At 59.6% G+C, this 15221-nt stretch overlaps 1 protein-coding gene and 1 long non-coding RNA gene across 2 annotated transcripts; one reads left to right on the top strand and one right to left on the bottom strand.

Moving 5' to 3' along the window:
• The first annotated feature begins 699 nt into the window (after positions 1 to 699).
• LOC112449145 (uncharacterized) lies at positions 700 to 2495 on the top strand. Its single transcript, XR_003037640.2, has 2 exons — positions 700 to 1544; positions 2198 to 2495. It is a non-coding gene; the product is annotated as an uncharacterized lncRNA (long non-coding RNA).
• A 1918-nt stretch (positions 2496 to 4413) lies between these two features.
• On the bottom strand, positions 4414 to 14510 carry TEX29 (testis expressed 29). Its single transcript, NM_001076461.2, is given in 6 exon segments — positions 4414 to 4580; positions 5295 to 5458; positions 6214 to 6283; positions 12742 to 12852; positions 14250 to 14344; positions 14424 to 14510. Coding segments are annotated over 5 exon segments (444 nt in total). The 5' UTR covers positions 14308 to 14344; positions 14424 to 14510; the 3' UTR covers positions 4414 to 4539.
• Positions 14511 to 15221: the final 711 nt, after the last annotated feature.

The following is a 15221-nucleotide window of genomic DNA, read 5'->3' as shown; positions in this document are numbered from 1 at the left end:
GCATCAATACTTCAGCACTCAGCTTTCTTTATAGTCCAGCTCTCTCACATCTGTACATGACTACTGGAGAAATCAGAGCTCTAACTATGGGGGCTACACAGTAACAGAGCATAGCCCTTTAAACAATCGCACCATGAGTTCACGTGGATATGGGTGAAGGAATGAATATATAAATGGGAATTTTAATGAGGACACTTACCTAATTTCAGAGTATTTATATGCAAAATACCAAAAAGGAGAAGAGAGGAACATGAAACGGACATGCCTGGGAGGTGTCATCCTAAGTGGTTAATGATAACAGACAGCAGTCACGGGGCTGCCCAAAGGTGACTCCTGGGAGAGGTGGTGTGATGAGACCCGGCCCTGCTCCACGCAGCCTGAATGTGCTGTGAGGAATCACCAGATGAACATGCAGGAGGCACACTCTTTAGTAGCCGGGCTGTCATCTTCAAGAGAGCCTCTCTCGTGGTCTCCTAGGACGTCCGAGGAGGCTCCAGGGTGAAGGAGCGTCGCGGCTCAGGGGGAGACGAGCTGAGCCGGGTCCTCCTGCCTCCGCTCCTCCCCGCCCTGCTCGCCTGGCCCGGGGCGGGCAGGGCCAGCTCTGCTCTTACACGCACGCCCGGCCTCGACCCAGCTGGCGCCGACACAGGGGCCTGCGTCTCTAACGGGTTCCCTGGCGGAGCACACGGGGCACCCAGGGCCCGAGACGGCGAAAGTGCAGTGGCCTCCTCTCCTCACAGGTCCTCTGACGGCCCCGAGGCCAGAAGCCCAGCACGAGCCTCTCCGGGCCACAGCACGGGCATCTCAGGGCTGCGCCCACGGTGCCGGAAGGGGCGGGCCCTCCCGCTTCCGGCTTCCGGAAGCACTGCGCCCGCCGGTTCACCGCCGCTCCACCGCGCGTTGGACGACTCGCTGCCCCTCCTCGAGGGGGCGTCGCCCTCTGACCCCACCCGGAGAGCCCCGGCTTCTCAGGACCCCCGTGGACACTCAGGACCACCTCCCGACCTCAGGGCCCGTAACCGTCACCCCGTCCTGGGCTCGGCTGTGGGCGCCTGCGGGCCGTCTCCCTGCCCCCTCCCCGGCCTGCCGCCCCGCTGGGGACGGTGTTTCCCGCGGGAGTTAGCAGCTGTGCCACCACCGCCGTGTCCCCGGGCGGCACGTCCTGCCCCGGCATCCCCGGGGGAGCTCTGGGTTTCGTCTATCTCACCCAGAGCCTGGCACGTGCAGAGGCTTCCTGGAAACCAAATCCTTCATTCAACAGAAAGGACTGGTTTCCGTGCTCCCTCAGGATGAAACTATGCGTGGGCTGTCGGGTCAGGCGGGGCTCCCCGCGGCCCAGGCATCTCCACAGCCTCGCCTGCTGCCCCTGTGACGCCCCAGACACCCCGGGCCAGTAGGCCCGGGCTGAGCATCCAAGCTCAGCCACTCACTCTGGTCCCTCTCCATGTCCAGACGCGTCTGTGACCGGGAGACACGACGCCTCTCCCAGGGCGCCAGCCAGGCTCCAGAAGGAAGAGGCCCCCACGTCCCAGGTGGCTCAGCTGGTAAAGAATCTGCCTGCATTGCAGGAGACCGGGGTTCGATTCTTGGGTCGGGAAGATTCCCCTGGAGAAAGGAACGGCTACCCACTCCAGTATTAGGGCTTCCTTAGTGGCTCAAAGGGTAAAGAATCTGCCTGCAATGCAGGAGACCTGGGTTCAATCCTTGGGTCGGGAAGATCCCCTAAAGAAGGAAATGGTAACCCACTCCAGTACTCTTGCCCAGAGAATCCCATGGACAGAGGCGCCTGGAGGGCTACGGGCCATGGGGCTGCAAAGAGTCAGACACACTGAGCAACTTCACTTTCACATTCACACTTTCACCGCATGGAGGGGGCACAGAGCCTTCTGCCCTCAGAGTGACCTTTATCCTAAGTGTGTGCATGCGTGCTCAGTCACTTCAGTCGTGTCTGATTCTGTGACCCCAGGGACTGTAGCCCACCATGCTCCTCTGTCCATGCGATTCTCTGGAGTGGGTTGCCATGCCTTCCTCCAGGGCATCTTCCCTACCCAGGGATCAAACCCGCGTCTCTTGTGTCTCCTGCATTGGGAGGCAGGTTCTTTACCTCTACCAACAGACCCCCACTTAATTCCTAAAACCACACTATGGAGACGAGAGATGAGGATTCATTTTTAAAACCCACTTGCTTGCAACCTAGAGACAAGCACAAGAAAAGCCAGACTAGAAATCATCACGGGAGCGAAGGGAGAGTTTTGAGCCAAAGAAAACACTCTGACTTGAATTCTCTTCTTTGTGGAGAACCAACAGCAGCCTCTGTGTGGCTCGGACCCGGAAAGCTGCCACGTGCCGGCGGAGGCACGGCCACGCCCGTGTGCCCGCGGAGAAGGGGGCGCAGGCTGACTGCGTCGGGCGCTTACAGGCGCTGGAGCCAAATTAGGACTTATCAGCACGTTCATTATCTAAAAATAAACCAGCTTTTCTTTGCTTCATCAAAAGATCAGATTATAGAGTACGCTGCCTTACTTGGAGAATAAAGTGTTTTTATTCTTAGACAGTGAGGACAATGAGAACTGTTACATAACCTGTCAGCGTGTGGATGGGCCGGTTACGGAAGCGGGTTGTTCCCTCTGATGAGGGCTGTCTGGCTTCCCCGCTGTAGAGGGGCAGTGGATAGCCGCGGAGAACACACAGTCCCGAGATTTAGGATGCAAGACAGGGCGCGGCTCTTGCCAGTCTTCTAGACCGGTGGCTCTCTGCAGGATGGCCGCTTTCCCTCAGACACCCGAGACCAGGACTGGTACCCTCTCCACCCAATCTGCAGCCAAGGGGCCGCATTCTGTGCATTCACAGAGCAGGCCTGCCCCCCTCCCCGCGCCAGGGCGGGCGTCCTCCTGACCCCAGCGGGGAGCAGAGCTGAGCCCACCTCCCACCCAGGGAGGTCACTGTGGTGAGGAAGGGGTGGCCACACCGCACGACCGGAGGGACCAGCCGTCCCCTCCAACACCAGCCATCATCCCGGGGTCCCCGGAGTGCCCGTGCTCCAGGCCAGCTGGCTGCACCCTCGGGGGCCTTCACAAGCACCCTCGTGGCCCACAATCTGCTAGAACAAGTCACAGAGCTCAGGGAAGCACGACTCCCACGATCACAGGTTCAGGAAAACAAACGGATGCGTCTCTTCCTTTCTAGCCAAGGCAGGCACACGAGATGGGGTGGGAGCGTCCACAGGTGGTGCAGCCCTGTTGTCAGGACACATCACCCCCTGCCTGGTTGACGGGGTCCCTGCCCGAGGCGCTTGGCTCAGCCTCAACCTCTGAGTGTGTGCGGTGGCTTCATCACAGACGTGGCTGAATCGCTGCCCGATCTCCAGCCTTCTGTCCTCCCAGAGGTCAGGCTGAGATCCAGGGCTGGTCTCTCTGTGGCCAGTCCCCCACCCGAGTCACCGTGTGGGTATGACCTAGGCCCAGCCCCCTCGCCCCATCACAAGACACGCCTATACTTGGGACACTCCATGGCTCAGCAGGGACCTCAGGCGCCAGGTCTCTCTTTGGGCTGAGGCCAGGTTCTCTACTACCCAGCTGGGTCCTGGTCAGGTTCCCCAGAGGAACAGAATCAGCCCGAGACCGACCGACCGACTGACTGACAGGAACTGGGGGCGGACACATCCCGAGAAGCGCCAGCAGCCCTGGCCCAGCAGAGTCTGTGCCGCCCACGCCAGGCTGCGTCCGTCAGGCCCAAGACCGGGGCAGAGCCGTCTCAGCTTGACTCCGAAGCAGGAGAAAGATGATGTCTCGGTTCAAAGGCAGCCAGGGCGGGCATGAGGAATTCCCTCGATGGGAGGGTCAGCCTATTCCTTCCTCCTTCTGTTCAGGAAGGACCGCAGAGGCCCACCCAGGGAAAGAATCTGCCCACCATGCGGAAGACCCGGGTCCCATCCCTGAATTGGGAAGATCCCCTGGAGAAGGGAATGGCACCCCACTTCAGTATTCTGGCCTGGAGAATCCCACGGACAGAGGAGCAGTCCACAGGGTTGCAAAGAGTCAGACACGACTGAGAGACACTTACACCTTCACCCTCACTAGGGAGGGGCTGTGGTCCCCTCAGTCCACCTTCCCCACCCAGAAACCTCATCCAGAAATATCCAGAATAACATATGACCGTGTCCCTGACACCCAGCGGCCCGTCAGGCTGACATGTAAAATGGGCCAGGCCTGACTTCCCTGTGGGTCTGAGTGACCACCCGTCTCGAGCCGGCAGCCCACCCTGGGTGGGGGTGAGCTGGCACCGTGGGCTGCCTGGCCCAGGTTGGAACAAGCTGAGCGTCGAGAACGCAAGCTCCTGGGGCCCAGTCTCAGCTCAGGGGTTGCTCCCTCCTGAGGCAGAAAAACAAGCTTTGGGGACCCAACACAGAGCACAAGCATTTCAAAATACCTTTATTTTCTCTCACCGGTGGTCACTCTACAAAATATTTCGGCCGTTCCCCGGCCGCCCCACCGCGGTCAGAGTTTTCCTCCCGTCATCACTCAGCCTCTGTCTCGCGCCTCAGTCCTCTGTTTCCTCCTCCTCTGTTACTATGAGACTCGCTGGATTTAAAGATAAAACAGAGAGAAGTGGGTTTTGAGTGGGACTCTCGGCCACCCAAGGGGGAGACCCTCCAGGGCCTGTGGATGCAGCTGCAGGGATGCGATTCACTCAGAAGCGTGCTTGGCAGCTGGGTCTCTGCCTCCCCCACTGGGGTCTCTCCGCTGAGTCCTGGGGCCAGAGCCTCTGCAGCCCCCGAAGAGCACCCCCATGGGAGGTGAGCACCAAGCCTGCAGGCCCCCCAGGGCTGCAGCCAGGTCCCAGAGGACAGCCAGGCAGCCTGCTCGCTGCCCCTTGGGACAGTGAGAGCCCGAGGCTGACTCCCACCGACCACGGCCCAGGACAGCTGGTCACCGCAGCCACGTCTCCTCGAACCTGCCAGGGGCTCCGGCCAAAGCTGCCTGCCTGGCAGGACGTGTCCCAGGCGGCGGTGCTCTGAGACTGCCGGCTTCCAGCCAGCTCCTGAGAGAGGTCAGCCCACCGCCCTGCGCCCCCTGCCTGCCAGGCCTGGGGGCAGGAAAGGGAGGACGTTGTGGACGGAAGCCACGCCACGGGCGGAGCCCACCTCACAAGCCCACCCTCCGGGTCAGAGAAGACAGATCCTGCTCCTGTTCAGGCTAGCAGGCGAGCAGCACACGCGGGGCCGGGGTGGAGGCCGAGGGTCTCCAGCAGAGGCGCTCTCGGCAGAAGTGAAGCCGGCTGGCCCGCCGCCTTACCGTCCTCCCTGCCGCTCTCCTTGGACTGCGGCCTCTCCACGCTCGGGGCCTTCGAGCCCGCCCCCGCGCTGCTGGGGGGCTGCGTCTCCACCTGGACGCTGGACTTGGCCGACACAGGCGCCTCCGTGGGGACTTCCTTTTCTCTCCGGCTCTCCTGGATGACTCTGATGGGCAGAGAGAAAAGGATGGGGACCCCGAGGGGCCGCCCGGCCTTCCACCGGGACACACCCGCAGCATCACAGCGTTCACGACCCTGCCCGCGGGTTTGAAGGAGAAATGCTCTGTCGCCTCAGCTTTGTTTCACACAAGCTCCAGACTCACCGGGCGCGTGGCACCCAGGCTCCCACAGACACACAGGGAGCGGGCCGGGTGTGCGTGGGCCACGGTCACGGCCAGGCCGGGCCACAGAGGTGCCACCCGGCTCCACTTGGAGGAGGAACATGCTTTTTCCTCGCCGTTGGATGGAGTGGTTCAACCAGCCTCACCGGCTTCCATTCACGGGACAGGGGCCGGGGGCCCGAGTGCAGGCTGCAGTCCGGCCCTGCCTGAGGACCTGTGGCAGCTGCGGGGCCTGGAGGGCGGGTCCTGACCACTAACACGCACCCCCGACGCATGCCTGAGCACAAGCCTGCCGCGCAACAGCGCAGGCCGAGGGTGGGGCCTGGCGGCCTGCAGACCGCGCTCACTGGCCGTGAGGCTGAGATGCGAGGAGCCAGGCTGGCACCAGCGTCCTTCAGTGCCGCTGGCATCAGCCCTGAGGGTGCTGGGCAGGAAAGCGCGCACCCTGGCCGGCTCATGAGCAAAGACGGCCCTCCTCGTCGCCCACACCGCAGCAAGTCTGGGAGCCGCCCGCCCACACAGCACCCTGTTCCTGTCCCCTCGGGCCCGCAGGTGAGGTTCAGAGAAGGAAAGCGCTGACCTGTAAATGATGGTGATGACAAAAGCCCCAGCGATGATCACGATCAGGGCGGAAAACACCTGCACGTAACCTGGAAAACAGTTCCTGGGCGTCACTGCGGGCCAGCGTCTCCCCAAAGCCGCCTGCTTCCCAGCGGCGGCCACGCCCCCCGCCCGCCGCCGGCCACGCCCCCAGCCCGGCTTAGCCTCTGCCCCTTCCTCCCCCGGAAACGCATCCAGGGACCCGAGCTGGCCCTCGTGAGGGCCCCCTAGAACCGTCCCCTGAGGACAGTGATGGGGTGGGCCGTCCATCTGTCTGGATGTCTGTCCAAACATTCTGTCCATCTGTCCTCCAGAATCAGCAGCACCCAGCCTCCTGGGACCTGGGCTGCCCCCTGCCCTGGCCTCCCTCTGTCCTGGCCTCCCTGGAAATGGTCCCTCAGTACACAGGTCAGTTGTCCCAAGACATTAGGAGGCGCTTTCAGGTGACAAATTGCACAGGTCTGACTGCAAATTTCAGTCTGACTCCTTTATCCATGAGGGGTGGCCACTGCCCCCAGTGGCTCCCACCTTCTCCAGACTAGCCCCCAAAGGAAGGCCCGGTGCTTCTCAAGGTGACTCAGGGCAACCATGCCCCCCGAGTGTCCCTGTGCAGGAGCACCCCTTATGGGTGTGAACTCTCAGCCCTTGTCCACTCCTGGGAAGGAGAGGGAGGGAGGAGTTGGGCGACCCCCAGGCCTTCCGGGGCGGGGGGTGGTCCTCCACCTTGGGGGCCCTCTCGGTGCCCAGGCTCACAGGCGGGTCCAGGGGGCCAGCCTTCCCTACGGACTGATGCTGGGCCTCCTTCCGCCAGCCAGCTCGGGACTCGGACGACTGAAGGGCAGGACCCACGTCCCCGGGGCCTAGGAGCTCCGCGTGGAGGCACTTGGACCGTCTCCCCCTGGTTCTGTCCGCGCGTTCTCGTGAGGCTCAGGCCAGGATTTTAAGGAGCGAGGCAGGCAGGTGGGCCTGCACAGTGCCCTATGCAAGGAGCTTGAGCCCTGACCCTGGCTGGGCCATCAGTATGCTCAGCTGGCCTCCTCGCCGACCCTTTACCCTTTCTCCAAGCAAGGGAGCAGCCGGCTGGCGAATGCCGACCCAACGTGTGACGTGACCTCTTCAGTTCCCTCGCTTCCTCCTTCCTCTGAGCCGTCTGCCCCTGACCCAGTAACAGCAGCATCAGACAGCATCCTCGCTGCTGGTTCCCTGGGGCCGCGGGGTCCCAGATGTGAGGCTCGAGTCAGGAAACGGAAAGGGGCGACGCCACCCAGCGCGGTGAGCAGGGGCTGAGTATGCAGCAGGCTCTCACGAGCGAGTTCACAGGCAGAGGGCGTGGGGGTGCTTGGGGGCAGCCGCCGCCCCAGGACCATGACCGGCTGGGAGCTTCTTGCTGGAGGCGCCTCCTGGCAGTTGGCTTCTTTCTGTCCCCAATGCCTTGGCTGTGGAAAGGCGTTCCCCTGGGCTCACCTCCTCGCCTCCAGGACTATGATAACCTGCCTCATGTTTCTTACCCCCAGTATGAACGCAGTGGTGTAGACACTCCCGTGGTGACCTCTGAACTGGGCACTGCAGGGGGACGCGACCTCCAAGGTCAGGGTCACTGCGGCTGCGGCCCAGCTCATGGTCCGGCCGCTGGCCTCGGGGAAGAGCATCTCACAGCATCTCACAGCTGCGAGCTGACCTGTGGCGTGGAGCAGGCTTCTGTGCACACCCAGTGCTGCCCCGCAGCAGACTGAGAGCCTCAAAGCAGCTCGTCCAGCCCCGGGCTGGCCTCAGACAACCACCCCCTCCCGAAATCTTAAATGCGGTCTCGTGAGCCACCTGAGCCCAAACCACCCAGCCAAGCCTCTGAATTGCTGCTTAAAGCCATTAAGCTTGGTAATTTATCACCTGGTGATAGATAATACGGGGCAGTTCCTAGACCTCCGTGCAGTCAACGCGCTTTAAACGGTGTCGAATGAACGGAACTGAAACCAAGCCTAAGAGTGAATTAGGAGCTTCCAAGCGAAGAAGAGGAAGCCCCTGGGGCTCAGATGGTAAAGAATCCGCCTGCAGTCCCTGCGTCAGAAAGAGCCCCTGGAGGAGGAAATGGCCACACACACTCCAGTGTTCTTGCCTGGAGAATCCCATGGACAGAGGAGCCTGGTGGGCTACAGTCCACGGGGTCACAAAAGAGCTGGACATGACTGAGCGACTAAACCACCACCCAGGGAGAAGACAGCAGCCCACATGTTCTTGCATTCCCAGAAGCAGCTGTTCCTTAGTGTGATTTGTGTCCCGTTTCATGAAAGAAATTCAGAATCTATTTGTGTCCTGGTTTATGAAAGGGATTCAGAATCTAAATGTAAGTGGATCCCTGTTAGAGAGACACGTGGATTTAGTTGGTTAAAAGTTTTAGTTTTCAATTGTCGGTTGTATCTTCGGTATCTTGGTGCAAGTACTTTTCTTTCTTGAGGTCGAGCTCTTGAAGGCAGAGACTGAATCTCAATGATTCTCTCTGCACAATCTCCAGCCAGCATCCATCAGTGGCAAGCAATATGTGCGATTTATCATATAACACATATTATGATTGATCACTCAGAAACAGCAGCAATTGAAAAAATATCTTGGCAAAGCCTCCCCCAGATAGTTAAACAAAAGTTTTGAAATTGTCTCAGCAAGTCCCACAAAGTAACTGAAGTCACATACTTAGCGGAAAAAAAAATGACAGGTTAAATGGTGTACCTGAAACTCAAGCTGAAGACTGAAAGCAAGTCATTCTCTTTGAGTTCCCATTTCTTTCTCAAAGATCTAATGCTAATTCCCCAAGTTCACGTTCTTAATAATACAGATTATGCCATAACACGAAGTGCACTTCAAACCAGTCAATTTAAGAAGTTGGTGAAAGGTTTTCATAACATGGAATTATGAGCACAAAGAGCTCATAATACCCTGTCACGGAACACTACAACTTACAGCACAAAGGTTCACGTGCCTCTTAAACGAGAAAATGTCAAAGAAACGAAAAGTACCGAGGGCACAGTGAGAGCCCAGTGCAGGGCTCGCTGCCCAGGCTCTGCCCACAGACGGGCCACGCTCGCAAACGCGAGGGAAGTCGGAAGAAAGGCCCAGCTCACACGACTCGTATGTTATAACCGAAAGGATGGAAAGAGGCTCAGTCCTCGCCTCCATGCAAAAAATGACATACCCACTTGTAGAACAATGAGCCCTCTTCAAGGACAGAAAATTCCTGGGTTTGTGTTCTTTTCTAGGTTCCTTAGAGACACCAGTAATTTAGGTGCTGAAAAGAATAAGGCTTATTTTTCAAATAAGTGATAGGTGATGGTACCAATTTACACTATGTCTCAAATACAAACATTTACAAGTGGCCAGCTCCCACCACGAAATTCTGATGAGAAGATGCTCAGAGACGGAACAGATGAAAGAAGAAAAAGCATCAGCTTGAGTTTCTGTTCTCTCGCTGGCTGCGATCTTCCTTGAATGATCCGTGTCACTGCTTCATGCTATTAGGGCTCCATTTCATTAGGATGTGAGCACACAGGGATGATTAACGGCCAAAACGACGAACCGATGCTGGGAAAGACTGAAGGCAGGAGGAGAAGGGGACGACAGAGGATGGCATCACCCGCTCAGTGGACATGAGTTTGAGCAAACTCCAGGAGTTGGTGAAGGACAGGGAAGCCTGGCGTGCTGCAGGCCATGGGGTCGCAGAGTCAGACACGACTGAGCGACTGAACAGCAGCAGTGATCTGTCCTGGGACTTGACCTGGGAATTTAATGTCTTTTGCATCTTTATATATAGAAGATTGAAGAGCAAACCCACTACCCTTGGGTGTTAAAGTTTCCTGCTTTTAGGAGCTTCCCACGGTACACGTCTCAGAAAAACTAAGCCGCATATGGGCTTAGGACACCAACATCCTCTAAGAAGAGAAACTCCATGATGGAGACGAAGTGAGCCAGACTGGCTGCTCTCCACAGAGTGAGATGTGTCCAACCACCAAAACCGCAAAACGGCAACAAAAGGATGGAAAATGCCAGAAGCAGCAAATTACGGTCGGCTGGAAGCAATCAGAGGCGACTGTCGAAACCACAGCGGCTGACGTGGTTGACAGCAGCTCGGGGCAAACAACAGGCTGAGCAGAAAGCTTCGCGGGAAAGCCTGGGGAGCGGTCGTCTCCAGGGAGACTTGGAGAGCTGTGATGCGGCCCTTGGAAGGCAGGGAGCAGCCCTAGGCGAGCAGAGGCGGTCCCAGGCTCACCCTGCTGGCTGAGCTTCAGGTTCCGTGCAAGCAGGAAGCGGAGACTAAGGCAGAGCTGGGGACCACCTGGGTGACACGGGGTCCCGGCCCACACACAGGGCCCTTGGCGGAGGCTGGGAGATGATTATTTCCGGGCATCTACGGAGGTTTCTGTCCAGACACTAGCTGACCACTAGGCTAACCAAAGAGAGTCTTCAGTGAGCTTCAAAGAAAACAGACGCTACAGAATCCACTTAGAAAAGTACTGTTAGACAATGACCCAGCCCCAGCGAGAGGTTTAGGAGAGGTTTAGGAGAGGTTTAGGAACCTGGTTTTCAGAGTCACCACATTATATAATTTAAATGTCTGGTTTTCAACAACAACAAAAAAGATATGACACATGCAAAGTAACACGAAAATATGGCCATTGTACATGATATGAAAAAGGCCATCAATAGAAATGGTCTCTCAGGAAGCCCAGATATTAGGCTTACTGGGCAGAGACTTTATTTTAAACAGGCTCAGAGAACTAAAGGCGGCCATATCTGAAGGACAGAGTATGAGAATGATGTCTCACCAACAAAAAGAGAGAAATTATTTAATTAAAAAAGGAACCAAATAGAAATTCTGAGGTTGAATGTATAATCCTGGAAACTAAAGTCTCACCAGAGGAGCAAACTGGTCGATTTGAGCCACAAAAGAAAACAGTCGGCAAAGCCAAAGATAGGTCCACCAAGAGCGTGCGGTCTGAGGATCAGAGAGAAACAGAGTCAGGACGAATTAGCAGAGCCTCAGAGATCCTGGGACACCAGCCCAGTCGTGTCCAACTGTGCGACCCCACGGCCTGCAGCACGCCAGGCCTCCCTGTCCATCACCAGCTCCTGGAGCCCACTCAAGCTCATTCGTGTCCATCACGTCGGTGATGCCATCCAACCACCTCAGCCTCTGTCGCCCCCTTCTCCTTCTGCCTTCAATCTTTCCCAGCATCAGGGGCTTTTCCAATGGAGTGTCCCAAATATACAGCCTCTTTTCTGCCTCTTTTTTGAGCCAAACTGATGCCTCTTTTGACCTAAGTACCAAATCTTCACCCCACGGGAAGACACTGCTCCCCATTTGACTGAACCCAGATCTTGCCAATGCTTTAGCTTCTTGAACTGTTTTGCCTAGAACATCACTTTCTTGAAGGCGCTGGAGTGACGTTTTAAGTGGGACTGCCTGCCCCCTGGGGCAGTGGCTTCCAAGCTCCAGGAACGAGAAGGCAGGTCTTGGGGGTGGGGGGCTGAGCCCCCCTGGGACCAGAGAGGAGACCTGGCGGGCTGCAGAGCACAGCATGCCCCCCGGGGGGCAGGGGCCCGGGATACATTTCCCAAAGCGTCCGAGCTGTTGAGGGTCCGCAGCCAGTGCCCGGGGCTCTTTCCTGCGTCTGATGAGTCCTCCTGCAGACTGCCTGTTCCCGAGACCGTGTGCCCTTCCCCAAAGTCCTCAAGCCCTCACCCCTCCTTCTAAAAGGGAGGCATACGGGCCAGGAAAATGCATGTACCACCAAGTGGAGCTTGAGGGCTCAGAGACACTAACCCACATGAGCAGAGGCAGAAAATCCAGAGAGCGCCGTGGCAGCGTCCCTTGGGGTCCAGGCATCGTGGCTCACCTCCTCCTCCCCACCCCCCACCTGCTTCAGGCCGCCCCCCGAGTCCTGCTTCCCGGGGTGCCCTCCACACTGCCTGGCCTGGGGGTGTGGCCACTCCCCGGCTCAGGCCCCCACCCTCCCGGGCATCCCTGCCAGTCTCACCCTGACCCCCAGGTCCGTCCCCGGGCTCAGGATGGGGAACAGAGTTGTGTCGGGTTGACGTCTTATTCTGACCCTTGACGGTGGCCCGTCCTGGGCCCTTGCGGCCGCGACCCCCACCGGGTCAGGTGTGTCCCTGCGCACCGTGCAAGGGGCCCCGGCCCGAGCCGGCTCTTTCTGTGGACCCAGGGGCTCCAGCTCAGCCTTCTACGCCCCCAGGATGGAGGGAGCTCAAAGAAACCCCTGCAGTAGTGCGTAAGCCCTCTGGGCAGTGAACGTTCCCCGTGGATGAAGGCCCCCAGCCAGCCCCTCCAAGCACTCTTTTCTGGGTGGCACCAAGCAGGGTGATGTGGCCAGGGGACGTGGAAGGAGGCCCGTCCAGCAAGGGGGACCGGGGCGAGGCGGGCAGGCCGTCCCAGGCCCGCAGGGCTCTGCCACCCCAGGCCCGCGGGGGCTCTGCTGTCCCAGGCCCGGGGGGGCGTACTCACTGGGCACAGCCTTCTCGTAGCAGATGCCTTTATAGAAGCAGCAGCCAAGCTCCTTGCAGCGATCCCTGCTGACGTTGTAGTCACATATGTCGTACAGCGGGATGTCGCACACTGCAAAGCAGACATAAGGAGGGCATCCCCTGCGGCTGCAGCCCCCGTGGACTCCGAGGAGTGCAGGGCAGGGACGCGCGGTGGGTTTTGCTACGATTTTCACTGCGTGTCACACAGACCTCACTCTGAGAGTCCGATCTGGAAAGAAATGCAATTTCTTAACAAATTAGCGTCAAGTTAATTACACAGGATAACGCGGGGTCCTCCAGTGACTAAGAACTAACGCATCTCGGCAAGAGCTCGCCAGGCTCCGCGCTCCACAGAGAGACCGGGAATGAAGGTCTGACACCATGGGCGCCGGGAGCTGGGGCAGGAAGTGTTACCAAGTCAGGTGTAAGCACAGGGTGTGTGAAAGCGATGATGCCGTGGGTCATTTCAGAATTCAGAAGTCCTCTGAGAAGGACAGAGCTCAGGGCCCGGGGCAGCGTGAGCTGCACGGACGGGCAGGACCCTCGAGGGCCACAGCTGCCCCACTGGTCCCCTCCCCGCCCTCCTCCGGTCTGGCTCCTGCAGTCGGGAGTCCTGCATCCTGGTTCCCAGAGGTGAAACCTGGGCTTAGAAAGAGTCCAGAACCAGACATGTGCCTTGGGTGTGAGAGCCGCTCACGTCCTGCGGGCCTGCATCAGGGCTGCCCAGACAGACAGGTGGCGGGGGCTCCCCAGATAGAAGGGAGGGGGTTGGAGGGGGCGGGTTCCCCAGACAGACGTGGGGGACAGGCTCCCCAGACAGACCTGGTGGGGGAAGGATCCCCAGGGACAGGCTCCCCAGACAGATGGGGGGATCAGGCTCCCCAGACTTGGGGGAGGAGGGCAGGCTCCCCAGACAGACCCAGGTTGGGGGGCAGGCTCCCCAAACAGATGGGGGAGGAGGGCTCCCTGGACAGCCCAGGTGCAGGAGGTTATCAGGGTACCCCGTCCCAGGCAGAGAGCCTCCTGTGGGGGGAAGCCCACTCGGGACATCCCTGGGAAACCAGATGTAAGCCATCTTAGGGGGGTCTCCTTTATGTCCAGTCTCCACGGCAGTGAAGCGAGGGTTTGGGGACGCCAACAGCTCCGACCTGGCCTTCCTGCCTTGCTGCTGCTGCTGCTAAGTCACTTCAGTCCAGCCTTGGGACCCTCTCTGACCTCACCTCGGCCCGCGGCCCCGCCCTCCAGCTCAGGAGCGCCCCGCCCTCCCAGTGTGGAGGCCGGCCCCCAGGTCCCTGGGCACGCTGGGGCGAGTCCTCCGAGGGGCCCCTGGACGGGTCACTCGATGGAGAAGGCAGAGGTGTGGGCGTGGTTGGAAAGGCCCGGCCCTCAGGGCCCCTCGCTGTCCGCGTGTCCCCCGTTGTCGGGGATGCACAGTCCCCGCCCACCCCGGGCCGGGCCGGCCGCCGCCCCTGCAGGCTAGCTAGTCACCTGCAAATTTCTTCAGGAGGTGCGAGGGGGACTTCTTGAACTCGGGCGCATATCTCATCGTAGCAGCTGAAGGAGGGCCGAGGGGTCACGGGAACCTGGGGAGAGAGCTGGTCAGTGCGGGGCCCCGGCCTGGCCGGCACGGGACGGGGGCGGCCGGCGGGGGCCCGGGCCCACCTGGCAGGCATGTCCTGGCCGAGCCCCGGCCACGCGCCTCGCGACACGCTCCACGTGCACAGCAGTGCTCGGACCAAGCAAAGGACTGCCCAGCGCCCCACCCACCTCGGCACCGGCCAGGGCAGGCCCGCCTGCCGGCTGTGACGTCACACAGGCCCCGTGACGTCACACAGGCCGAGCAGGGGGAAGCGGCCTGCGGACCCCGCCCCGAGCCCCTGCCTGCACGACGCCCGTCCCGCTGCCCAGCCAGTCTCCTCTGCAGAACCGGGTCCCGCAAGGCTGAGGCCCCGAGGCCCTGGGGCGAGGCAGGCCTGGTGAAGCTGAGAGCCCTGGAGGACCCGGCGTGCCTGTGGACGGCACGCAGTTCAGTTCAGTTCAGTTCAGCCGCTCAGTCCTGTCTGGCTCTTTGGGACCCCGTGAACCACAGCACTCCAGGCCTCCCTGTCCATCACCAACTCCTGGAGTTTACTCAAACTCATGCCCATTGAGTCAGTGATGCCATCCAACCATCTCATTCTCTGTCGTTCCCTTCTCCTCCTGCCTTCAATCTTGCCCAGCATCAGGGTCTTTTCAAATGAGTCAGCTCTTTGCCTCAGGTGGCCAAAGTATTGGAGCTTCAGCTTCAACATCAGTCCTTCCAATGAACACTCAGGACTGATCTCCTTTAGGATGGACTGGCTGAATCTACTTGCAGTCCAAGGACGGCAGGCGAGGGGAGGCCAGAGACCAAGCAGGAGCAGGCAAGCGGGTCACGCGGGGCTTTGGCCTTCACACGGCGTGAAGCCAGGCGACAGAAGA

This window comes from Bos taurus, chromosome 12, assembly GCF_002263795.3.
Source record: "Bos taurus isolate L1 Dominette 01449 registration number 42190680 breed Hereford chromosome 12, ARS-UCD2.0, whole genome shotgun sequence".
Taxonomy (NCBI): Eukaryota; Metazoa; Chordata; class Mammalia; order Artiodactyla; family Bovidae; genus Bos; species Bos taurus.
The sequence above is the reverse complement of the archived record's forward strand: the minus strand, read 5'-3'. Positions and strand labels throughout refer to the sequence as shown.